The sequence below is a fragment of the Bubalus bubalis genome, chromosome 14, assembly GCF_019923935.1.
Source record: "Bubalus bubalis isolate 160015118507 breed Murrah chromosome 14, NDDB_SH_1, whole genome shotgun sequence".
NCBI classification, from domain to species: domain Eukaryota; kingdom Metazoa; phylum Chordata; class Mammalia; order Artiodactyla; family Bovidae; genus Bubalus; species Bubalus bubalis.
In genome coordinates this window covers 81138100-81161493 of record NC_059170.1, presented here as the reverse complement: position 1 = coordinate 81161493, position 23394 = coordinate 81138100, and the positions used below count along the sequence as shown (strand labels likewise).

Below are 23394 nucleotides of genomic sequence, written 5' to 3'. Positions count from 1 at the left end.
ATCTGTCTCAGAGACTATTGGAAAGGAATGAATGTAAGCAAGCTATCTAACATGCCTGAGTCTCTATTTAAGAGGAGCTTTTGGGAGATCATATTCAGGTCTTCTTCTAAAGGTAAAATTCTAACAATTTGAGGATCCAGAAAAATAATACCAAAGAATTAAGTGAGCTGGTGGAGACACTGTAAAATGAGGAGCATACGCCCTTGCTGAAGAGACACTGATATCCAGCTGATTGTCAGGGGCCCCCACAGGGGACTTGTGGAAAATTCACAGGTTCTGGTTGCCGGTCTAGCCCCCCTTACTTATCCTTTAACCCTCGCTTCAAATCCTATAGGGGAAAGGGAATAAACATATTTGCTATTTCTGGCTCTATGTTAGCTTGGGCCCCTCCTCCCCCAGAAGAAAACACTGAGATAAGGATAGACTGTAAATCATGTACTGGGGAGACACAGGAATCACTCGCAGTGAAATGGAGAAATAGAACAGGGAAGGGAAGGCAGTCATTCAAGGACTAATCAGCAAGAAGCTACCATCTTGGGAATGAGAGCTCAATGTTGAGGGTGTCTGGGAGACCGCGTATGATGCGTCCTCAGGGCTGGTCCATCCAAGGGTGAGACCACTCAGGTATCATACATCAATCCCCATCACTTTTCCAGGGCTGCCTCTGGGGAGTGTGGAGGCTAATTCCTTTGGAATTTCTAGCCTGCTTTGTACTGGAAGAGCAGACTACAGTGTTCAGAGAAAGTCCCCAAGCAAAGAGACGCACGTGGTGGCATTTGAAGGTGGAGTTAGTGAGGGCTGACATGGCATCACGTGAGTGGGGCACCAGCAACATTTGCACCATGATGCTATTCACCCCCATCATACCACCCCCATGACTGCCACGTGTGAAGTCAGGCACAGTGTTTTTAAGTGAGAGAGGAATCTGAAATTTCGCGTGACATTTCCTAATTCTTAAAGTGTGGCAGCCAATTTATATTAAAAAGACTACAAAGATCACTAGCAAATGTCTCTTTTTAATAGATGCATTCATTGGGCTTAGGAAGATATGGGTTTGATTTCCATTTCAGGTAATGAATTTGATAAAAGTTAGTCCCTCACTGTCTAGTGGCCCCTAAGTATCATCTCTTAAATGCAAACCCCAGGCCAAGGAAAAATCATGGATGAATTTACTCAGCTTTTAACTGCAAGGGTTGGGCAGGGATTGCCTTCATTTTGGCATCTAGCTTGTACCTGGTCTACCTCGTATGGCTTTATACTAATTACTTCATGTAATTCTTACGACCACTCTGTAACATGTTATTTATTTTCCTTTTCAAACCTCAAACATCACTCCTTAAACACCCCTGCTTAACACAAATTAGTGACACACTAGATATTATTTCTATCATGGACCAATAGTGAACAATTTATTTTCAGTTGATAACAAATAATTTCCCTTGTAGTCTCTGAGGAGGCCAGAAGGGATTCATCCTCTTAAACGTGAGCAATTCACTGTTTTTTTTTTTTTTTTACTTTCTTTATTGGCGGATAACTGCTTTATAATATTGTGCTGGATTCTGCTGTACCTTGATATGAATCAGCCACAGGGTACACATGGCCTTTCCCTTCTGAACCTCCCACCCTTCTCCTTCCCCACCCCACCCCTCTGTGTTGTCACAGAGCACTAGGTTGGGCTCCCCGTGTCCCACAACAAATTCTCACTTGCTATCTATTTTACATATGGTCATGTATATGTTTCCATGCTCTTCTCTCAATTTTTCCCACATTTTGAAATGTATATAGGTTCATAGGAGGTTGCAAAGAAAGGTGCATCCAGTTCTCCCTATATATTAGCATCTTATACACTATGGAGGGCTTCCCTGGTGGCTCAGAGGTTAAAGTGTCTGCCTGCAATGTGGGAGACCCAGGTTCGATCCCTGGATCAGGAAGATCCCCTGGAGAAGGAAATGGCAACCCGCTTCAGTATTCTTGCCTGGAGTATCCCATGGACGGAGGAGCCTGGCAGGCTACAGTCCATGGGGTTGCAAAGAGTCGGACACGACTGAGCGACTTCACTCACTCACTTCACATACACTATGGCACAATATCAACACCAAGAAGTTGATGGACAGTCCATAGAGCTTGCTCAGATTTCAGTAGTTATATATGAACTCACTTGTGTATGTTGTGTGAATGTGTGTCTGTGTGTGTACTTTGCAATTTTATCACATTGTAGTCTTATACAACTACTATCCCAAATTGATAACCAGCAGTAACATCACCATAAAATGATGATGGTACCTCTTTATAGCACACACTCCCAATCTGTAACCCCGGCAACCACTAATTTGCTGTACATCTCCATATTTACGTTATTTCACAAATGTTACATAAGTGGAATTATGCACTGTGTATCCTTTTGAGTTTGACTTTGTTTCACTCAGTGTAATTTCCTTGCTGCTAAGTCGCTTCAGTCGTGTCCGACTCTGTTCAACCCCATAGACAGCAGCCCACCAGGCTCCCCCACCCCTGGGATTCTCCAGTCAAGAACACTGGAGTGGGTTGCCATTTCCTTCTCCAATGCATGAAAGTGAAAAGTGAAAGTGAAATTGTTCGTCATGTCCGACTCCTAGCGACCTCATGGACTACAGCCTACCAGGCTCCTCCATCCATGGGATTTTCCAGGCAAGAGTACTGGAGTGGGGTGCCATTGCCTTCATCCAAATTCATGAATGTGTCACTCATTCATTCCTCTTTTTCCTTTGGGTAGTATTCCCTGGTATAAACACACCACAGGTTATTTAGCCATCATTCACCTTCAGAAGGACATTTGCATATTTTCTAGTTTGGGGCTATGATGACTAAAAGGGCCATAAGCATTTGTGTGCAAGCTTATATGTGGACATAAGCTTCCATTTCTTTGGAATATATGCCTAAGAGTGAGACTGCTGTCACATAGTAGCAAGTCCATTTTTAGTTTTGAAAGGAACTGCTTAGCCACTCGTCAAGAGTGGCTCTACACTTGCATTTGCACCAGCAGTGTATGAACCAGTGGTGTTATCACTACTTTTCATTTTAGCTGCTCTTAGAGGTGTGTAATGATACCTCATAGTCTCTCATAGTGTTAATTTGCAGTTCTCTCAGGACTGATGATGCTGACTATCTCCCAACGGGAAGAGAACCCAGCATACCTGTGTGATAGACAATATTTACAAACTTGCCAACAACAATACTGTCCCTGAGATCTTCTTATCATGTGATTCAATTCTCCTGCCACTCAGGAGGGTTTTGTGTTTCTTCCCCCAGAATCTGGAAGGGCTATGATCATGGTGGAAGAGACACTATGAGACTCTGAGGTCATGAAAACAGCGTGCTCCCACCCTGTTTTCTTGGGACGCTCACTCACGGACCCCAGCCCCCATGCTGTGAGGAAGGCTACGTGGAGAAGCCCGACGGCAGGTGCTAGAGCACAGTCCCAGCTAAGCGTGCAGTCACCAGTCAGTGCATGTACCTGACGTGTGCCCGAAGAAAACGTGCAGATGTTTCATCTGACAAGTCCCTACACTGAGCCCAGCCAACTCTCAGAGCCAAGTGAGAATGCTAAAATGACTTTTGACTTAAAGTCACGTGATTCATTATTATGACAATAAACAGATATGTCTTCTGCACTATAGAATGCTATAAAAACTCCAACGTGTTAGTATACATTATACTCTCAGCCTTTTCCTGGAGTAGTCCCACTCCCTCTCTGCTCTTTTTAAGAAACAAAGTTTCCTTTCTCTGTAGTAAGTGGAGTCAATAGGGAGCCCTGTTCTGAAATGTGGATGAGCTCACTCTGGCCAACACACAGAGCCAGGCTCCGCCCCACATGCTGTGCTTCCTCTTCGGGACTGTCCTGACGGCCACAGGGCCCGCTCCCAGAGGAGTCTCCATTGTTACCACCCCCTGCAGAGGGGCCTTCTCTGACAGCCTCTGCAGACTCTCTACTGTCCACCCTCCTTACTGGCTTAAATCAATGATTCATAGAAAACTTAAAATGTATCACCTTGCCTCTCTGGTGATTTTATTTGTATGTTTATCTATCTGTTTATGATCACACCCTGATATCAGGGCTTCCCTGATAGCTCAGTTGGAAAAGAATCTGCCTGCAATGCAAGAGACCCTGGTTTGATTCGTGGGTCAGGAAGATCCCCTGGAGAAGGGATAGGCTACCCACTTCAGTCTTCTTGGGCTTCCCTGGTGGCTCAGCTGGTAAAGAATCCGCCTGCAATGCAGGAGACCTGGGTTTGATCCCTGGGTTGGGAAGATACCCTGGAGCAGGGAAAGGCTACCCACTCCAGTACTCTAGCCTGGAGAATTCCATAGACTGTATAGTCCATGGGGTCATAAAGATTTGGACACGATTGAGTGACTTTCACTTTATGATTACACCCCTAGATGCTTAGAATAAACTGAATGAAATTAGTGATTTTGCTTTACTCATCCTTAGGACCTTGCACAGAGTTGGACATGACTGAAGCGATTTAACATGCATGCATGCATATATAAAATACATATATATACATGAAAATATGGAAAATAGGATTCTGGGTGATCTTTATTTTATCCTTTATACTTTTCTGTATTTGTTGGATTTTCTGCAATAAAATCAACAATTTTTTTTTTTTTAAAGAAGAAAAGCTGAAGTGCTTGGGAAACTTCTTCTGGCTACCCTCTGATCATTCCTGGGCAATTCTTATGTGACATGGATGTTTTCCATGTGAGTGAGGATGCTGGGTGGTAAAAGGTGCATTAAAGGGACACTGGCTCCATTTATCTAGGGGCTATTACATCTGGTGGGAGTTTAGGGAGATTGTTGCTTAGTCGCTAAGTTGCATCCCATTCTTTTTGTGACTTCATGGAAAGGGCCTAAGTAGCAAAACTTCAAAACGCTTCTAACTAAGTCTTCCTGGGAACATCAACTCATTCCTTCCATGGCTGTTGTTCTATGGTGTTTTGTACCCTGGTGTGGCTGATAAGTTTCAAGTGAATTCTCTGGGTAGGTTGCAGTGATGGGAAATGCAGAAATCTGAGTCTAGGGATACACCAGTGTGCTGGATATCTTCCATTCATCCTTCTAGATCTAGGTCCTCCCTTCTCTGAGCCCTGGGAGGTCAACTTCTGTTGACCTGCTGATGGCTTCCAACTGGACTCAGTCAATGCAGGGCTCCAGTGGGAGCCTAGAAGGAAGGAGCAGAGTGAGGCTGGGTTATTTTTGGCCCAGCTCCCAAGCTGCAGGTTCACTGTGGGTCTGGCTTCCAATGAGGCTCAGAGCTCCTTCCAGGTAGCCCTCTTCCTGCAGCAATCTCTACTTCCAGATTCCGGTCCCGGATTCTGCACCTTACCTCTTCAGGCATGGGGTAGCAAGATCAGTGTTCCATCCTAGAGAACTGCCCTGGTCCTCATGACACTTCCTCTTGACTGATCTACCAATACCTTTATTAAACTCTCCCAAAGGACTTCCCAGGTGGCACTAGTGGTAAAGAACCCACCTGCCAATGCAGGAGACGTAAGAGACACAGGTTTGAACCCTGGGTAAGGGAGATTCCCTGGAGTAGGGCATGGCAACCCACTCCAGTTTTCTTGCCTGGAGAACCCCATGGATGGAGGAGCCTGGTGGGTTACAGTCCATGGGGTCGCAAAGAGTCAAACATGACTGAAGTGACTTAACACACACATACACACACACACACACACACACACACACACACACACACACAGTACTGGAATTTGTCATCTGCAGGTACTCTTAGTGATACTGCAGACATGAATAGGGTGGACACATCCTATAAAAGTCATTTTTTCCCCACCAACAAAAATAAGCATGTAGCAGGAAAATAAAAGACCTTTCCATATTATTACTTCCCATGCTTATTGTTAAGTGGAAAATTATCCTTCAAATTCAGTTCACAGATAATTCTGACTAACAGGATGACACAGAGGATGGTGATTTCCTTTTTGTAAGCCTTCTGGGAAGTGTTGTAGGTGATTTATTGACAATCAGAATTATGAGAAAGTGCTCTTGGGAAGATAATACCCATGACAGATGAAGTGACAGAGCAAACTGAGGAGGGACCAAACATGAAAACCTTACCCGGCCATCGCTTGTCAGCAGGATGGAGTCACTCTTTATGTCCCTGTGGATCACTCCCTGGTTGTGAAGGTAGGAGAGAGCTCTCAGAACGGACAGGCAGACAGTAGCTATCTGCTCTTCATTCATTCTAGAAAGGAAATCACATTGAAGGACCTAGGTCAGGTTTAAGACCATCTTTGAAATGATCAAGAGAGGTAACTCCCTTGGGTTCCAGTGAACCAGTCCATGCTCCCTAGTCCATGTCTGGAAAACCTACAGGGAAGGAAAAGGAAGTCTTTGGGACCTGATTCCCAGAACCTAAGGCTTAACCCTAACGATGACAGGGGCCAAGTATAAACTGAAGGAAAGGGAGCCCCACTGGCTGGTCTTTGGGTCATTAGAGCAAATGCACTTCCTTAGACTCTTACAGGTAATCCCCCAGGGACTGACACACTGCCAGGGTCCGGTAGAGAGGACGCACTGAATGGAGCTATATTAGTTCCAGGAACTATTCCTAGGTGATCTTGAGGAAGTCTTTTAATGTCCTTGGGTCTCTTTTTCCTCATCTTGGACGTGGGCATGACCATGGTTCTCTTCTTGGGCTTCCCTTGTGGCTCAGCTGGTAAATAATCTGCCTGCAATGTGGGAGACCTGGGTTCGATCCCTGGGTTGGGAAGATCCCCAGGAGAAGGGAAAGGCTACCCACTCCAGTACTCTGGCCTGGAGAATTCCATGGGCTATATAGTCCGTGTGGTTGCAAAGAGCTGGACACAACAGAGTGACTTTCACTTTCACAGTTCTCTTCAGGCTTCCCTGGTGGCTCAGATGGTAAAGAATCCAGCTGCAATGTGGGTAAACCTGGGTTCGATCCCTGGGTTGGGAAGAGCCCTGGAGGAGGGCATGGCAACCCACTCCTGTATTCTGGCCTGGAGAATTCCATGGACAGAGGAGCCTGGTGACTACAGTCCATAGGGCTGCAGAGTGACCGAGCACGCACGCATGCGCACACGCACGCGCGCGCACACACGGTCTGTGTCTATATCCAAGTAGGGTTGCTGTGGCCTCTGGCTATACCAATAGGAATCTGCCAGCTGAAATGCTGGTGATAAATGCTCAGTGTCTTCCCTAGCGTCATTTTGTTTTCAGGCGGTCTACCGCTGACTCAGAGCTGTAAGGGGTCGTGACTGAAACACTGCCTCATTACAGTGGAGAAACAGCAGAAACTCTGCCCTCACATGGGTTCCCAATGCTTTCTTGCTATCTTGCTTCCCCTCTATTGTTGCTCATCTGGATTCTCTTATGATTTGGATGCCATTTCAGTGACATCTGATATAACTCCTTCATGACAATCCTTTCAATTCTTTGGCATTTTATCTACCAGAAGAGCAAATTTAAAGTTTTCTAAATGTACATGATTTTTTTTTTTTTAACATATGTGTTCCTTTGAACCTTGCTTTTCCAAACATGGTCCATGAACTAACAGCATTAGCATTGCCTGGGGGCTCCTTAGAATGCAAAGTATCACTCTCTTCACTATTGAATCAGGATCTGCATTTTAATAAGATCCATGGGTAATTTGTATGCATATTAAAATTTGAGAAGCACTGTTTTAGCACATACTCTTTCATTTGCTTTCAATGCCCTTTTCTTCCCACTTGCCTTCTTAGTAAACTCCTATGCATCTCTCAAAACCCATCTTGGACATTGCTGTATTTCAAAAATATTTCTTGATTCTAATAAAGATATTCAGGTATTCTTCTATGCTACTCACGTACATCTTTCTGATTCTGCACAGGTGTTATAGTTTATTTATTTTGTACCCCCAACATTTAGGAAAGAGTCTGGCACATAAAAAGTGGTTAATATATACTTGATGAAATAACCACAACTGGCATATCAGAGAAGCAAGTAGCTGAGGCAACAGGGGCAATTAACCATTGTTACCTGCAAGGCGATTTGAAACAAAATTGAAGAATCTGTCTCTCTCTCTCTTTTATGTAGTTTATTGTTAAAACTACATAAAACTTTGCTCTTTCATCTGCCCCTGCCTTTCCCAGATACCCTTGGTAGTATCAACACATAGCAATGGCCTAGCAACTCAGAAGAATGAAACTCAGTTTTAGAAATCTTCATTGGGATGGGAAATTCTATTATTTGTCACTTAAACTCAATTCTCAGCAGCTTGCTGATTTAAAATCAATGAGTATCAGTGAACTCTTAGAAGGCAGGGAGAATGTGAATTGAATGAATGAACTATACATACAAGATATTGTAATAGGCACCTGGGAATACAGAAGTAAGGGCAGTCATTTCTCTGCCTTCAAAGTGCTTACAACTTATAAAGAGTTCATAGAAATAGTTACTAAGGTCTTACCCTGGGGAAGAATAATAAGCATCTTGAATTATTTGTCTGGATAATAAGAAACTTACCTGGTATGAGTAACGATGTCTGTCAAGGCACCACCTTCTAAGAATTCCATGACCACCCAGAGCTCATCACTAACAAGGTAGCTGTTGTACATGTCAACCACGTTGTCATGGTGATAATCCCGCATTATCACAACCTGGGCAAAATGGAAAGACATTATTTGATTTAGGAAGGTGAAATTAAGCTTTTTGTTTTCTTGTGACTACATCTGGGCTGTGAGTTTAATGATGGAGAAGTAATAATGGGGAGGGAGAGATAGATTCAGAAGTCTATTACAGATAAAGGGGCAGCGCTGAGAGTTGCTGGTAGGAATGGAGATCACGTTAGCAAAGTCAGAGAAAACAGCAGGTCAGTGAGACTTGGGAAGAATCAAGAATAAAGACAGGCAGAACCATAGAAGGGTCTCCATTCACAAGAGTGAGGTTAGCTGACTATTCTAGGGGATGTGATCAGATTTCTCATGGGTTGCTCTTAAAACCCACTGTGCATACTCTGCTGTTGGTTAACTGGGCAAAAGGGTCACCAACACAAAGTAACTGAGTCTCATAAATGAATGAAATTCACAGTCATTAGGTTTGGGCCACATGAGACCAATTTAACTTCTTGGGAGGTCTGTGTTGAGTCTGAAAGAGTTTGGGCTGAATACAAAGGATAAGTCTTGAAGGTAAAAATTAGGATTTAAGCATAAAAAGGTCAACTTGTGTCTGCTTGCTAGAGAGAGCATCCAGGAATTCTTGTCCTGGGGCTGCTTGAGGTGACACTTTCAGAATCAGTATTGAATAATAAATTATACAGTTATTTATCTAAGTTCATTTGTCCTGTCTGTTCTGGCATTGCAATTTGGAAATAAGTTCCAGAAATCAGGGGCTGTGGATCGGGAAGAAGCTGAGTCCCACTGACCTGGTGCTGTCTGTGAGGTCTGGAGGGTGGGAAAGAAATGAATGCCTACGGGAGGTAGAAATGCACGGAGCTACTGGTGGCTTCGCATGAAGCCCCACAGCAGAAGGTTCAAAGTCACAGCTGAGGGCACGGTTACAGCTGTATGAACCTGCTGTCTGACCGGGGCTAGTCACGTAAACTGAGTCCAGGTTTCCTTGTTGCTAAAGTGGAGACAACATCTTTCTGTCACCTGACCAATGCTTAGCACAGAGGGTGACCCACAGGAGGAACTTCCTAAAGAGGCAGCCATATAGGCACAGAAAAAAGGATGCTGCTTTTTTTTTATTTGCATTTTTAGCATTCTCTAATGTCATAAAAGGTACAAGGGCTATTTCTAAAATGGGAAAGAAATGTTACAGAGGACAGAAGGATTGACCCAAACACACCATCTACCTCATTGAAAAGCAGCTCTCGCCTCTGCTGCTTCCGGAGGTCCATTTTCTTCACTGCGACTTGTTTCCCTGTGTGTTTCTCTGTGGCGATGCACACAATGCCGGTCGACCCCTCCCCAATTTTGATAAAGTTGTCCAAGTATTCCCTGGGGTCTCCTGGGCTGACCACCAGCTGCAAGGCAGCCCGGAACTGTTCGTGGGACACCCTGGAGGGCTGCTGGTCTGAGGAGGAGCCCCAGCTGGGTGGAGGGTAGGTGCTAGATGAGATGCTGAGAGAGCTCAGGTAAGAAGCTGTGGAGATGTACTGTGAGCTGGTCTGCAGGGAGGGGTGGTGGTACAGGGTGGCTTTGTGGTATCCAGATGGGTACTGGTGGCTGCTTGAGGAATAGCCTGCTTTGCTTTGACTCTGAGGTAGTTTGCTGGGACCCCTGGGGTAGGTGTCGGACCCTGACAGTGGAGGGCTGAGGACCATCTGTGCTCGATCATAATCCACCTGGAAGGAGACATAGATGGAGAAATTCACATGCTCTACCTGAACGCACAGCCACCACACAGCTGGTCCAAACGATGAGCACCACTTTTCACAACCTGCTCGGGGGAAAGGCTTACCTCATAAAGTCCTGGGATGTCTGCTCCCACCCTTTATCTGCCCTCCAACTTCCCCATCCAGCCTCTTTCTTTCTCCTTCCCTATTAAAATCCCCAGAAGCAGGCTCTGAGACCTGGATTAGAATGCAAGTAATAGGAGGTGATCCCTGGACTTATGAAGTGAGACAGGAATGGGGAAAAAGTCAATAAATTGTGAATCATAAAGTATGATGGTTAGTTTTAGGTGTTAACTTGGCTATACATGGAGCCCCATTGTTTACTCAAACACCAGTCTAGATACCACTGTGGAGGCAATTTTCAGATGTGATTAACATTTAAATCAGTAGACTTTGAGTAGAACACATCACCCTACAAAATGTGGGTGGGCCATATCAAATCAGTTGACGGTTTTAAGAGAAAAGATTGAGTTTAAAGAGGAAGATTTTTGCACCTACACGGACCTTTGGCTTAAGTCTCTATCAATTCTTGCTGGAATTTCTAGCCCCCACAATTGCATGAGTCAGTTTCTTAAAATCTCTTCCTCTTTCTGTACGCATGCATGCACACACATGCATACCCTGTTGGTTCTGTTTCTCTGGTGAACTCTAACATACACAGCAAGATACCACTGATGTAACTGGAACTTAATCCCACTAGGCAAGTCCAAACCCTGGAAGACTATGTAGGACACACACTTTAAAATTGTCCCATCTCAGAGCAGAGAGTTAAGGTATTCAGGTACAAAATCTGCTTACCATCAGCTCCTTGGGATATGAATTATCTGGCACTTTTGACCTTCTGTGTCCTGGACTGAGCAGGCTCTGACAGTCAGAGGAAGGTCTAAGATTGTGAAGAGCAGATTGAGGGACTCAGTGGAGTGGATGGGGAGGACAGATAGGGCAGGGGTGGGGGAAGCCAGTGAGGGGTTTCTAAGACAGTAGAGGTAGGTTTCAGCAATCACACTCTGGAAAAGACCAAGAAGGAGCTCTGGCCACCCCTGGAATGACTGAGGTCAAGGATGGTGAATATGCACAGCACACTACCCTTGCCCAAAGCAGGAAGTGTTAGTAGATCAATGCACTCCTTTGTGCGAGATCCTGATAATAACAGAGTGTTGGGTAAACAGAAGGTGCTTGAAAAAGATTTGTAGATGGGACCTCAGTCTCCTTCTTAACACAGCATCCCAGGAAGTCTCTTCTACTCTACTGGGATGTACACGGAATGACATCTTCATGCTCACCCTCATCTACCCCGAGGATCTAGATTTGCTCTAAATGATGGTTACTGGCTACATGTATCTATCTAATTAAAATCAATAGAAACCAAAGTTAAAAATTCTATTCCTCATTCACATTAGTCATATGTTAGGTATTTAACGAGTCGACATATCAAGCAGCACAGATAAGAGAACATTTCCACCATTGCATAATATTTTAAGGGTTGCACTGTTCTATTCACTATTGAATTAACTGGTCCTGTGTGGTCCATTCATTCATTCATTTAGTGCTGTGCTTAATCGCTTAGTCATGTCCAACTCTTTGTGACCCCAATGACTGTAGCTCGTCAAGCTCCTCCGTCCATGGGATTCTCCAGGCAAGAATACTGGAGTGGGTGGCCATGCCCCCCTCCAGGGGATTTTCCCAACCCAGGGATCAACCTGGGTCTCTCACATTGCAGGTGGATTCTTTAATGTCTGAGCCACCAGGGAAGCCCCACTCATTTAGCACACAAATTAATATTTGAGCAACTATTAGCTATTAGGCACCATCTCAGGTGCCATGGGAAGGTCCAGCAATAATCATAATGGATGGTATTTCTGTCTTCCTGGAGTTTACTAGAGAAGAAGATGGATGATAGACAAGAAAATCAATAACTATGCAGTATATGGTCTAGTAGCAATGGGTGATATGAAAAATAAGACAGAGGAAGGGGGTTGAGAGTAACAAGATGCTGTCTTGGATGGGCTGGCCAAGGAAGGCTTTCTGAGAGGTGCCGCACAAGTAGAAGCCTGGCTGAAGTGAGGGAGCGAGCCCTGGACTGTGGGGGAGGGGGGCAGTCCAGGCTGGGGCACAGCATGTACAGAGCTCTGAACACATAGAGGCTTAAGGAGCAGCACTGAGCTGAGGGCAGGCGCCTGGGGAAGATGGATGGAGAAGCAGCGTGCAGGCAGCTCGTGTGGACCCATGGCAAGGACTCCGGAGGTTGCTACGCAGAGAGGCGTGGTGGGGTCCTGACTCTCGGTGCTGAAGGAGCAGCTCTGGTGGAAGGAAAGCCAGTGAGCTTACTGCAGCTAGTGTGGGCAGAGATTAGGGTGGATTCTCTACATGGCATGAGGAACAGTGGGATCCGGGGTCAAGTCTAAAGACAGAGCTGGCAGGATTTTCTGATGGATGGGATTGGAATATAAAGCAGAAGAATCAGAGGTAATTCCCAGGATTTTGGCTTGAGGAACAGGCCACTTAGTAATACGAGGCACGCAAGTGCAGAAGCAGGATAGTGAGTGGTGAATCAGCCTCCAAGATGGCTCCCAGGGATCCCTGCTTCTCCACGGAATGTGCAGTCTTCTCCGTGGTATCAGGTGGATTTGTGTGGGGAAAAGAATATGGTGGAAGTGATAGCAAGTGCCCTCTGAGGTCAGTGTGAACGTCGTGGCTTCCCTCCATTCTCTCCTATTGCTCTGGCATGTTGTGAGGACACTCAAAAATCTATGGAGAGGTCTTCCTGCCAAAAGCCAGCTAGAAACAGAAGCCTCCCACCAACAGCCAAGTGTGTCATCTTGGGGGTGATCCTCTGGCCCCAGTCAAGCCTTCAGATGGCAGTAGCCCGGGATTCTTTATTGCACACTAATAGGTAACTAACACGTGGGGGAAAACCCAGAGTTCCATCACGGCCATGTTAAGTGTGAGACAGCTATTAATCATCCACTCAGAGATGTCTCTTAGGTGACAGGCATGCCTCTAGTCCAGTGAAGAGCTGAGGCTGATGACATGAATCTGAGAGTTGTCAATATTTAGCTGGTATTAAAAGCCACAGCATTGAATGTGTAAGAGAAAGTTCAAGGACTCCAGCATGTGGAGTCTATAAAGAGAAGGAGGAAGCTGCATAGGAGCTGAGGAGGAGAAGCCAATTTGGCAGGAAAGGCATGAAGGGCCTAGGGTGTCCTGAGGCCTAGAAGGACAGTGTTTCAGGAAGGAAGGAGTGAGGGACCGTCACATGCCACGGAGAAGTGAAGCAGGGTGCAGCAGGGTTCCCGCCGCACCTGGCCACATGGTGGTCATCGGACACAGGCAAGGTCAGAGGCACTGGCCCTCACACCGTGTGACCAGGGCCACCTCCCCAAGTCAGGGAACAAGGTCTGCACACGGTGGGCCCCTGACAGGTGCCGCCACGGTCCTAGTCTCAGTTACGCACCACCCTCTGGCTCCAGCTCACACTGCGGGCCTCCTGCCCTGCTGCACTCGGGGGCCTCGCGCCAGCCAGGGCTGGGGTGTTGCGCAGTCTGAGCCCTGGCCTGGTTGCAGAGCAGAGAGAACGTATTTAAGGATGTATCGAAAGCTGAATTTTGATTCTGGTGACTTGAGTCAAATCACTTAGTAAAATCAGGGTTATCATACCTCTCTCTGAGGGTTTTTATGAGGCTTAAGGTAAGCCTAAGGGCCCCCTAGAGCAGCCTACTGTTTAAGAAAAGACTCTGGACTCAAAGCCTTTATTTGCCATTTACAAGTTGTGTGACATTGGGCAAGTTGTTTAAACTCCTGTGTTTCAGTTTTCTCATCTTTAAAATGGGAGTAATAATAATAATACTTACAGAATAATAATGGTACCTGCCTAATAATAATAATAATAATAATAATAATACCTACCTCCTTTAGTCACTGCAAATGCTAGAGAATGAATACAAATTAAAGAATTTGAATGGAGACTATTTCATACAATCTATTAATTCATTCTAGGTAGTGTTATTATATAAAGTGCTTAGCAAAATAGAAGGAATGTAAAAGAAAATAATAAATAGTAACTACAATGGTAATAAAACTAGTGAGCATTTATTGAATACTTACAATGTACTTGTATATATACTCCTATTACATGCATCTTCTAAGACAAAGCGGCTTATTGTAATATAGCGAACATCATTGAAATGCTGTATTTGAGATTAAGTTGGTTTTTGTCTAAGGCCTTGGATTTGTGCCATACACAAAACTGGTCTGTGTATATGCTAGGGTTAGGGGATAACAAATGTTGGTGTAAATTAAATAATTAAGTTCCTCCTGCAAATTAAGCTCAGATTAGCGAAGCCCAGGCTAGTTACAAGGCCATCATGTGAGGGGCAGTGGGGTCTATGACTTTTACTCTTGAAAGTGTGTCCTGGGAGCCATCACATGCCATTATCTCCTGCTGTCTTTATGACAGTATTTCCTCCTGTACTTTGAAACAGAATTCATTCTCCACAAGCAGGTATAACTAATCTCTGAAGAAATGTTAGAAGTAAAAGGTGTCTCTGGTAGGAATCACATTCTTCCACTGCTCTTCTTTATCAGACTCTACTTGTCATGACTGTCATGTGACATCAAGAAAACACCACTTGAATCTGATCTTACACTTAGTTTTGTGTATGGTGTTAGAGAATGTTTTAATTTCATTCTTTACCATGTAGCTGTCCAGTTTTCCCAGCACCACTTATGAAAGAGACTGTCTTTTCTCCATTGTATATTCTTACCTCCTTTTGTCTTGCAAATCAACTATTCTCCAATACAGAATAAAAATTAAATTTTTTAAAAATAAATAATTAAATACCAAAAAAGAAAATAAAAGGATGCTTGTCTTCACAAATGGGAGGATTTCCAGTTAGACAGACTGCAGAGTTCACTGTGAGCTAAAGGTCTTTGAAATTAGGTCTTAGAGATAAAACAGTGCCATTGTCTTTCATGGCTGCTAGGAGGAGGTGCAGACTCTTAAAAAAGCAATGGATGAGGCACAAATGCTATCACAAGAGACAGGTTTTGGTACCAGACTCAAGGGATATGGGCCAAAGGACAATGGACATTTGGCTACTGGGAGAGAATGCGTGTTCCTCTCTCCATGCTCCGTCCACTCAAAGAGATGATGGTGGACAAACGGCTGGCTATGTAAAGGAGACATTCATAAGCAACCTGTTCTATTGACTGTGTTGCTGAACCATGGTCCCCAGGTGATCTTCATGATCCAAGGGTTCCATGATGGTGACTATAACGGGCTCAAACACTGTGGCTAGCCTCATGATTTTTCACTGTAACAGACAAACAGAAGGTAGACAATCCCACTGTATGGTTGATAAAACTGAAGCTCTGGGAGGCGAAACTCTCCCCAAGCAATCCAAGGTCAAGCGCCCCAACCTGCAATCTACCATCTGATTCTTTGGTTCAGGTCAGGTCACCCCCAGTGGGACAGTGTCCATGTCCCAGGGGATGGGCACACCGGCACCACAGCCGGTTTACTGCCTGCCCTGGCAATTCGTATATTTGTTGTCACCTCTACAAATCAAGGCTTAACATTCTCTTTTTGATAAAAGTTGGAATGTTTTACTGGGAGCCAAAGTCGGGTTCCTTCCTTTAACCAACGGCTTTGTTAGAAGCCTGTCCTGCAGGAGTAACTCACACTGATGTTAATAATGATACCTGACATTTGCTGAGTGCTTTCTACATGCCAGGGACCATTTTAAGCATTTCATATACATGCCTGCGTTTAGATCCCAAGTAACACAATGAGATAAAGTCCTGAAACTGTTTCATTTTACAGATAAGGAAACTGAGACACCATGGGTTTAAGTAGGTCATGGAAAAGTCTCATAGCTCCTAAGAAATTGAGCTGGGATTCAAATCTAGACAGTATCACCTTAGAAATTGTGATAGCTTCTCAAGGTATCCTTCAACAGTAAGAAGATAGGCAGGGTCAGGACTGAGGCAGACACAGTATAGGGTGACAGGTGCAGAGCTAAAGCCTGGTCGGGTGTTTCTCTAGGGGCCCAGACGTCTAAGTAGCCTGGGGCAGAATGCAAGTGCTCGGCCAGAAGATAATGGATGATAATGCCTGACGGAGGGGGATGGGAGAAAAATTAACTGTGTGTTTTAATAGTCTTGGCTTATATAAATCACTTCAAAATATATTAAAAAGGGATAATCAATCGTTACAGCAAAATGAGTTGATTGTTACAGGAAAATGAATGTATCGCTTTCATTTTTCTGTGGCCACAGCAGAATTTTGTGTTCATCTACAAGGCTCAAATTTTCTTCTAGGTGTTTGTCTAAGCTCTCTTCTATAACAAGGTCTCCTGTCCTTTTTACATGGCTCTTAAACTGTTATAACTATTTAATTTTCCTACCTTAAATAATCTTTCCCATGATACCTTATAATCATAACTGGGTGAAACAAAAATGATGAATTTGTCCATATATACTATTTTGTACATACATACACACTTGTGCCTATAAGAAAGACTTTTAAAGGAGTACAGCTTGAACTGGCAACCTTTTCTACAGCCTGACTTACAAATATATTCTAGGGAAAAAAGGAGTACATTTGGAGTCCATGTAGGCAGGCCTACAGTATCTTGAGATGAATGTAAGATTTTATCATTTAGTAAAGCCACAATGGAGTGAAATTAGACAAAGGAAAGGTATAGACATTTAAAAAGAGAATCCAGTGTGCCTCTCACCACCCATGTCTCAAACCATTTCCAAAAGATCTATGCATCTAGTGTATGCTCTAAGACCTTATTGCAGAAAGACCTTATTTCAAGGGCACAGGGGTGGGAAGGCAGAAGGCAGGAGAGAAAGCAGTGAAGAGCCACCAAGAAAAAAGTCCTGCGATTTTGTGGAAAAGTAGCTTTATACAAATAAGACTGTGGTCTACATACATTGAAGGTGGGTTTCCATACAGCAAGATGTAGCAATAATAGAGAAGACCAGATCAATTTGTAAATTATCACCTGGGCTGATGTCACCAGACTGCCAAATTGCTTAGCTGAGGTCACAGGACGACTAACTGTCACTAAAACTCAGATACATTCTGAAATGTATGTATGAAATTCTGAAATTTCGGAATTCTGAAATTTTGAAAAGGAACACTTTCTACAGGAATCTTTAAAAATACTGAAAACAAATATAGAAAATGTCTCAGTTTCCTTCCTTTTTGAAATGGCTAATAACATATTCGTTTTTTAGTTTCCCAATGACATTCAGAATTCCATATAAATTAAATCTTGCTTTTTCATGGCTTTATTCAAACCCCGTCAAGAATTAAGAAAGGCCCCACACAAAAAAGCAGTATTATAAGGGAATAAATAATTCTCAGTTAACAACTCAGCCAGACTGCCCTTGCACAATAAGCACGACGTCTTCAAGGATAGGGTCAGACACAGGCTTGTGATGTATCAAAATTATAAATAATTATAGCAATAAATTCATTTAATCAATCAATTTCACCAGTGGTGTGCTGGGGTGGACAGGACATAAAACTCCACACAGCTATCAATTGCTCTGATTACAGCTGGCTGTCAGCCAGAATTCCTGTGATCCATGTTAGTTAAATGCACATTAATCTGAATTTGGCAGTGTAATCAAGGACCTAACTGAACTGTGAAATTGAATTCTGCAGTGGAACATCATTTGACCATTTTATGCCAAGGCTGGGGAAAAAAGGCTCAGTGGGAGGAGGGAGAGAGAAAAAAAAGAAGGAAAAAATTCCTGTGGCAGCACCTATTTGTCATCATGGCCTTCCATGCTGGTGACAGGCAGGCTGCGGCTGGATCGTGCTGGATGGGTGTGTGTGTATGTGTGTGTGTGCACGCGTGTGTGCGTGGTATACGTCTGCACCCACATAATGGGGACTGCGGAAGCTTCCATGAAGGATGGAGTCTCTCTCTCCACGCCCTGCAGTTATAGAGAATGCAGAGGCAGCTGTTTCCAGGGCCTGAGTATGATGCTTTAATACACCTTTTCAAAGTACAAGATGGTAACAATAACCCTGTGTACGAAACAGCAAAAGAGACACTGATGTATAGAACAGTCTTATAGACTCTGTGGGAGAGGGAGAGGGTGGGAAGATTTGGGAGAATGGCACTGAAACATGTAAAATATCATGTATGAAACAAGTTGCCAGTCCAGGTTCGATGCACGATACTGGATGCTTGGGGCTGGTGCACTGGGACGACCCAGAGGGATGGAATGGGGAGGGAGGAGGGAGGAGGGTTCAGGATGGGGAACACATGTATACCTGTGGCGGATTCATTTTGATAGTTGGCAAAACTAATACAATTATGTAAAGTTTAAAAATAAAATAAAATTAAAAAAAAAACATAATCATCATGCAACACTGAAAAAAAAGAAAAAAAAAAAAAGTACAACAAAGCAAAGAGACTGCTTGTGCCTGGAATGAAAAAAGCCAGACTGCGTGCTGCTTGTTCTCCATAAATCAAATGCAGGATAAGAGTGAACCACAGGCCTCTAAATAAGAAAAGGACATCTTACACTGTCCTTACTTGACTCAAAGGGAAATGTAACAGGACCAAGGCTTGGCTTGGGAAAAGGAAAACATGTGCTCGTAAGGACCTGGGAGAGAATCTGGAGCTGGTTTTCTCTGCAGGGACATTTCAGAGATGGATAAGCAGGGGAAGGGGATTCACTAAATCCCATGACCTGCATCCCTTGGTTATGCTCTGAAACCCCAGGCCTTGCTGCTGTGGGGGAGAGGTGCTGCTAACGGGGGCTGATGGGCTCCTGTGTCTCCGTCCTTGACTTTCCAGCCTCTGCTTCTCCCACCAAGGTGGCTGCTGACACCAGTGCTATTATTACAGGATGGTGGGGAGTTTTTCCACCTCCAATGTCATTTTAATAAACAGTAGCTACTGTTCCCACAGCTTGAGGCAAAACCTTGACACGTGCTGAGCCATGGTCAGTTTCCTCTGAATTACTTATGTTCATTTACAAAATGGAGTGGCCCTGTTTCAGAGTCTATGACACTGGTCGGATGACACAGAGATACAGCACACACTGTGAGCTGGCATTCAATTTTGGTGAAAGAGGCACACACATCACAGCAGGGAGCAGGGGTCACGAGCTGGACCCCCTAGGACCTCAGGGATCAAGGTATCTCCTTAAGATCCCTGTTCAGGGAACTTGGGAAGTATGTGTTCTGGATTGTCAGACACTTGCTGGGTTTCCAAACTGCATGTAGCAGAAAGCTATTCACCATATTTAACTTTTTTGCAGGAAAATCTCCCATCTGTGATGCTGGATACCCATCTAGGTGTGTAGGAACTTACACATTATGACATGAAGTTTGAAGAGTCATGCATTTCCCTGCTTGCCTTTCCCATGCATCCACAAAACGGATGGTAAATACATACTGAGAGTCTGACAAGTGGCTCATGACCAGTACAAAGAGGCAAACCTTGAGTTACATGAAGAAGTGAAGCAATCTCTGATCAGCAGGCTGTCCCCCTACCTTGGAGTCAGTATATCCAATTAACCCCCCACAGTTGCTGCTCCAAACTCTGCAGATGCATCCTGTATTCAAGAGCAGATTACCCCCGACCTGTGCTCTGTCGCCAGCTGCAGGCATGTTGTGGGCTGGGGGTGGGGTGGGGTGGGGGTGGACCTCTGGGGATTAGTTCACTGCTGAAGAACATGGTTCAACAATGTCAGGGCCTCTGAGAGTACTGGGGCAGACAAGGCCAGGTTAGATTCATTTCACTTTTAATTTGGTAATGGGAAAACCCACTTATAATGACCAAATACAATTTACTTTGAACCATAATAACATTCACGGGGAGATGAGTTCATTCATATGCAAAAGACGCTTCAAGTCTCCATCAGAAGGGACAGATGTCAGAGCTATTGCTCTGAGTCACCTCTTTGTGTGTTTTATGAGCCTTAATGAACAGCCTACAGGAGCCCATGTGTAAAGGAAAAGATCTACAGGCAGTATTCTCCGTTATTCTATTAGGCGATTAAGCACTTCTTTCTCTCTCTCTTTCCCTGCCTCTCAGCCCTTCTCCTTCTCAGATTGTTGATGCAGCCTATCAGATTTCACCAGCCTAGTCATTTCATTACCCATAAGGCCCCTAAAGTGTCTCTGAAAAGTGTTCTGCTGGGACCCTTAGGAGATCAGGAGCCGCAGTTTTGTTCCTGGAGCGTTGGTTGAATCCGGGTATGCCAGTACCGTAAAGAATGGTGAGTCATTAAACTTGATTCAGTAAGGCTGAGCACACTGGTTCAACTGCTCTTTCCTTCCAGGGAAAGCAAAGTGATAGCCGAGCAATGAAAAGTCATTGCACTGGTTACGCCAGAAGGAGGGTCTGGGGAACCATGCCACTGTTTTCCTTGCGTCCTCTATCTTCACTCAGAACTCTTTACTTCACTGTCTATCTGGAATGGTGTGGGCCCAGCATGGCTCACTTTGCTGCTCTGTGCAGTGGAGATGAAGTGGGTAACGTGGAAGGGTTGGTTGGCAAGAAGCCATGACAACTATCCATCTACAGTGATGATGGTTCTTGCTTTCATGCTGCTAAATTTCCTGTTCTCTCTTAGCATCTGGCTTTCATAGGAGATCTGAGAATTTCATTTCCATTCTGGAGACCAGAGAAAGAATTGGGGTGGCAGGATTGGGGTCCTTAGGCCAGCTCAGTCATGACCTAGAGCTTTGCATGACCTTGAGGAAGTGACACAACTACTCTGGCCTTCTGTGACCCAGATCTCTAAAGTGAGGACAGGTGTAATTATGAGGCTGCACAGAGTGACTGTGAGGGCAGAGTCAGATAGGACTTGTTACCATATTTTGAAAATGTGTGAAAGTTTATATCGATAGGATGCTCCTATGACTGGCACAAGAGATATGGTGACATGTTTTCCAACCAGAAACATTCCTGAGTATAAGGTCTGATATTGAGGATGTGCCAAGTGCTAACTCCTTTACATTTATCAACCTTTTTCCAGCCACAGGACAAGCTGGAAGCAGGTACTGAGATGCCCTATTTGCAGATGAAGGAACTGAGGCACAGACAAGATCATACAGCTGGAGAGTGCTCGAATCTTGGGGATCTGACTCTAGAACGTGTGCTGTTCAATGTCTTCTGTAATGGGTGAGAAAATCTGAACTCTCTTCTATAAAATTAAATACGACCATCACTCAAGGTTGAGGGAGTGCATATGAGAGACTCCAGGGATCCCTACTCTTAATGCTTTACCTATAGATCACAGTCTGGTGACTCTAAGGAGCCTGTCAAAGGATTCCAGCCTACCAAGAACAGACAGAATAAAGTGTGCTCCTGTGCACCAAATCCATCTGTGAGTCAGCACCCATCCCTTGTCAGCAAGGTGAGGGCTGCCCGTGGTGTGAGTATCTGGGCCCTGAGGGCGTATATCCATTCCCCAGGGCCTTATGCACCTCGTTTTTTTTTTTCCCCTGTAGAAACAGGAACATCCTGGAATAGATAGACTTTGGAGTCAAATGGACCTAACTGGATCTTGGCTGTTTGTCTCACATCCTTGGATGTCTAGAAATACTAAGTCTCTTTGAGTCTCAGTCCTTCACTGTAAAAAGGGAAACGATCTTGAATTCTTCAGGAGTTGTCATGAGGACAAAATCAGGTCATGTTTGCAAAAGGCTTAGCATAGCACCTGCCACACAGTAAACCCCAGCATCACATCACAGCCGTCATCCTTCTAGAAGCTACACACACAGACTGATGTATGCAGAGGACACATATTAATAATTAGGCTACTGTAAGTATTAACTTATTTAACCTCACTCTGCATCATAAGGCGTCTTTATGCCTATTTCACAGATAAAGAAGTAAAGGCACAGTTTAGCAGTTTGCTCACTCGTAAGTGGTGACATCAAGACTCAAGCCAGGGAGTGTATCTTCCTGACCTACAGCCCTGAGGGTTCCCTGCTGGAGCTGCTTCTGCTCCCATGTGACACTGGGCTGTTTCTAGAGATATTTTGGTTGTTGTAAGTGAGGGAGGGGTGCTATTGGCCTGTAGTGAGAGACGACAAGGGTGCTGCTAAATATCATACAGTGCATAGGGGCACCCCTGCAACAAACAATTACCAGGCCCCAAATGTCGACAGTGTCCAGGCTGAGAAACTCTGCTACAGAGTAGAACAGGATGACACAGCCCAAACCTCCACTGCTGCAGGTATTGGAGGAGATTGTAAGAAGCCAAGTTAAGGCTTGGCACCCACAGAAGCTATTTCTGTGCCACTGGGGATGTAGCCAGTGTCTAGTGAGGGGCTGAGCTCGGAAAGCTGGGTCCCAGCTCACCTATGAGCAGGCTGACCAGGCTGTTTACTGAGCCTCTCAAAGCCTTGGTGGGCTCATCTGTTCAAAGGGGGCAAGAATTTATAGGACATGATGCTCACCAAGGCAACACATGGATCTGACACCCAGGCAGTGCCTAGTCAACTGGCAGATCGGGGATGATACTAGGGGCTTCTTAGCAGCTGGAGCCAGAACAAGGGATGGATGTCCCAGGCCAGCACCAGACACCTGAGCCAGCAGCCGCCTGGTCCCTGGAGAGTGTCGGAATAAGCACAGTCAAATGCGTGGGCAGGAGCTCCAGCCAGCTTCCCTCCCTCCAACGCAGGCTTGTCTGCAGGGCAGGGTGGAAAACAGTCTCTTTCCACACTTTTGTATTTCTGTAAGTCCTGTATGGATTTGGTTTGACCTTATCTTCTTCTTAAGGATTCATCTGCTTAGCCCCAGCAGAAAAACCACTTGGAAGTAGAGAGATGGATGCCAGTATCTACATATTCATAACAACCTTAATTCTTGTCACTCTAATGGGAAAATTAGGTAGGTAGATAACATTGCAGGATTTTTTTGTTTATTATAGGTTAACATGTGTAATTTTTTTTTTTTAAATTTAAGCCAAAATGTAAAACTGGTCTCTCTCTCTCTCTCTCTCTCTCTCT

The 23394-nt window shown here is 44.6% G+C and overlaps 1 protein-coding gene across 2 annotated transcripts in view; it reads right to left on the bottom strand.

Annotated features, from left to right (window-relative positions):
- The window catches only part of PAK5 (p21 (RAC1) activated kinase 5), a 427019-nt gene that overhangs the window by 16553 nt on the left and 387072 nt on the right, over nt 1-23394 (bottom strand). For both annotated transcript variants that reach the window (XM_044928304.2, XM_025264585.3), the window contains 3 exons: nt 9855-10346; nt 8525-8658; nt 6116-6242 (listed from right to left, as the gene is read on the bottom strand). In XM_044928304.2, coding sequence (XP_044784239.2) covers nt 6116-6242; nt 8525-8658; nt 9855-10346 — 753 coding nt within the window. The remainder of the gene's footprint in view (nt 1-6115; nt 6243-8524; nt 8659-9854; nt 10347-23394) is intronic.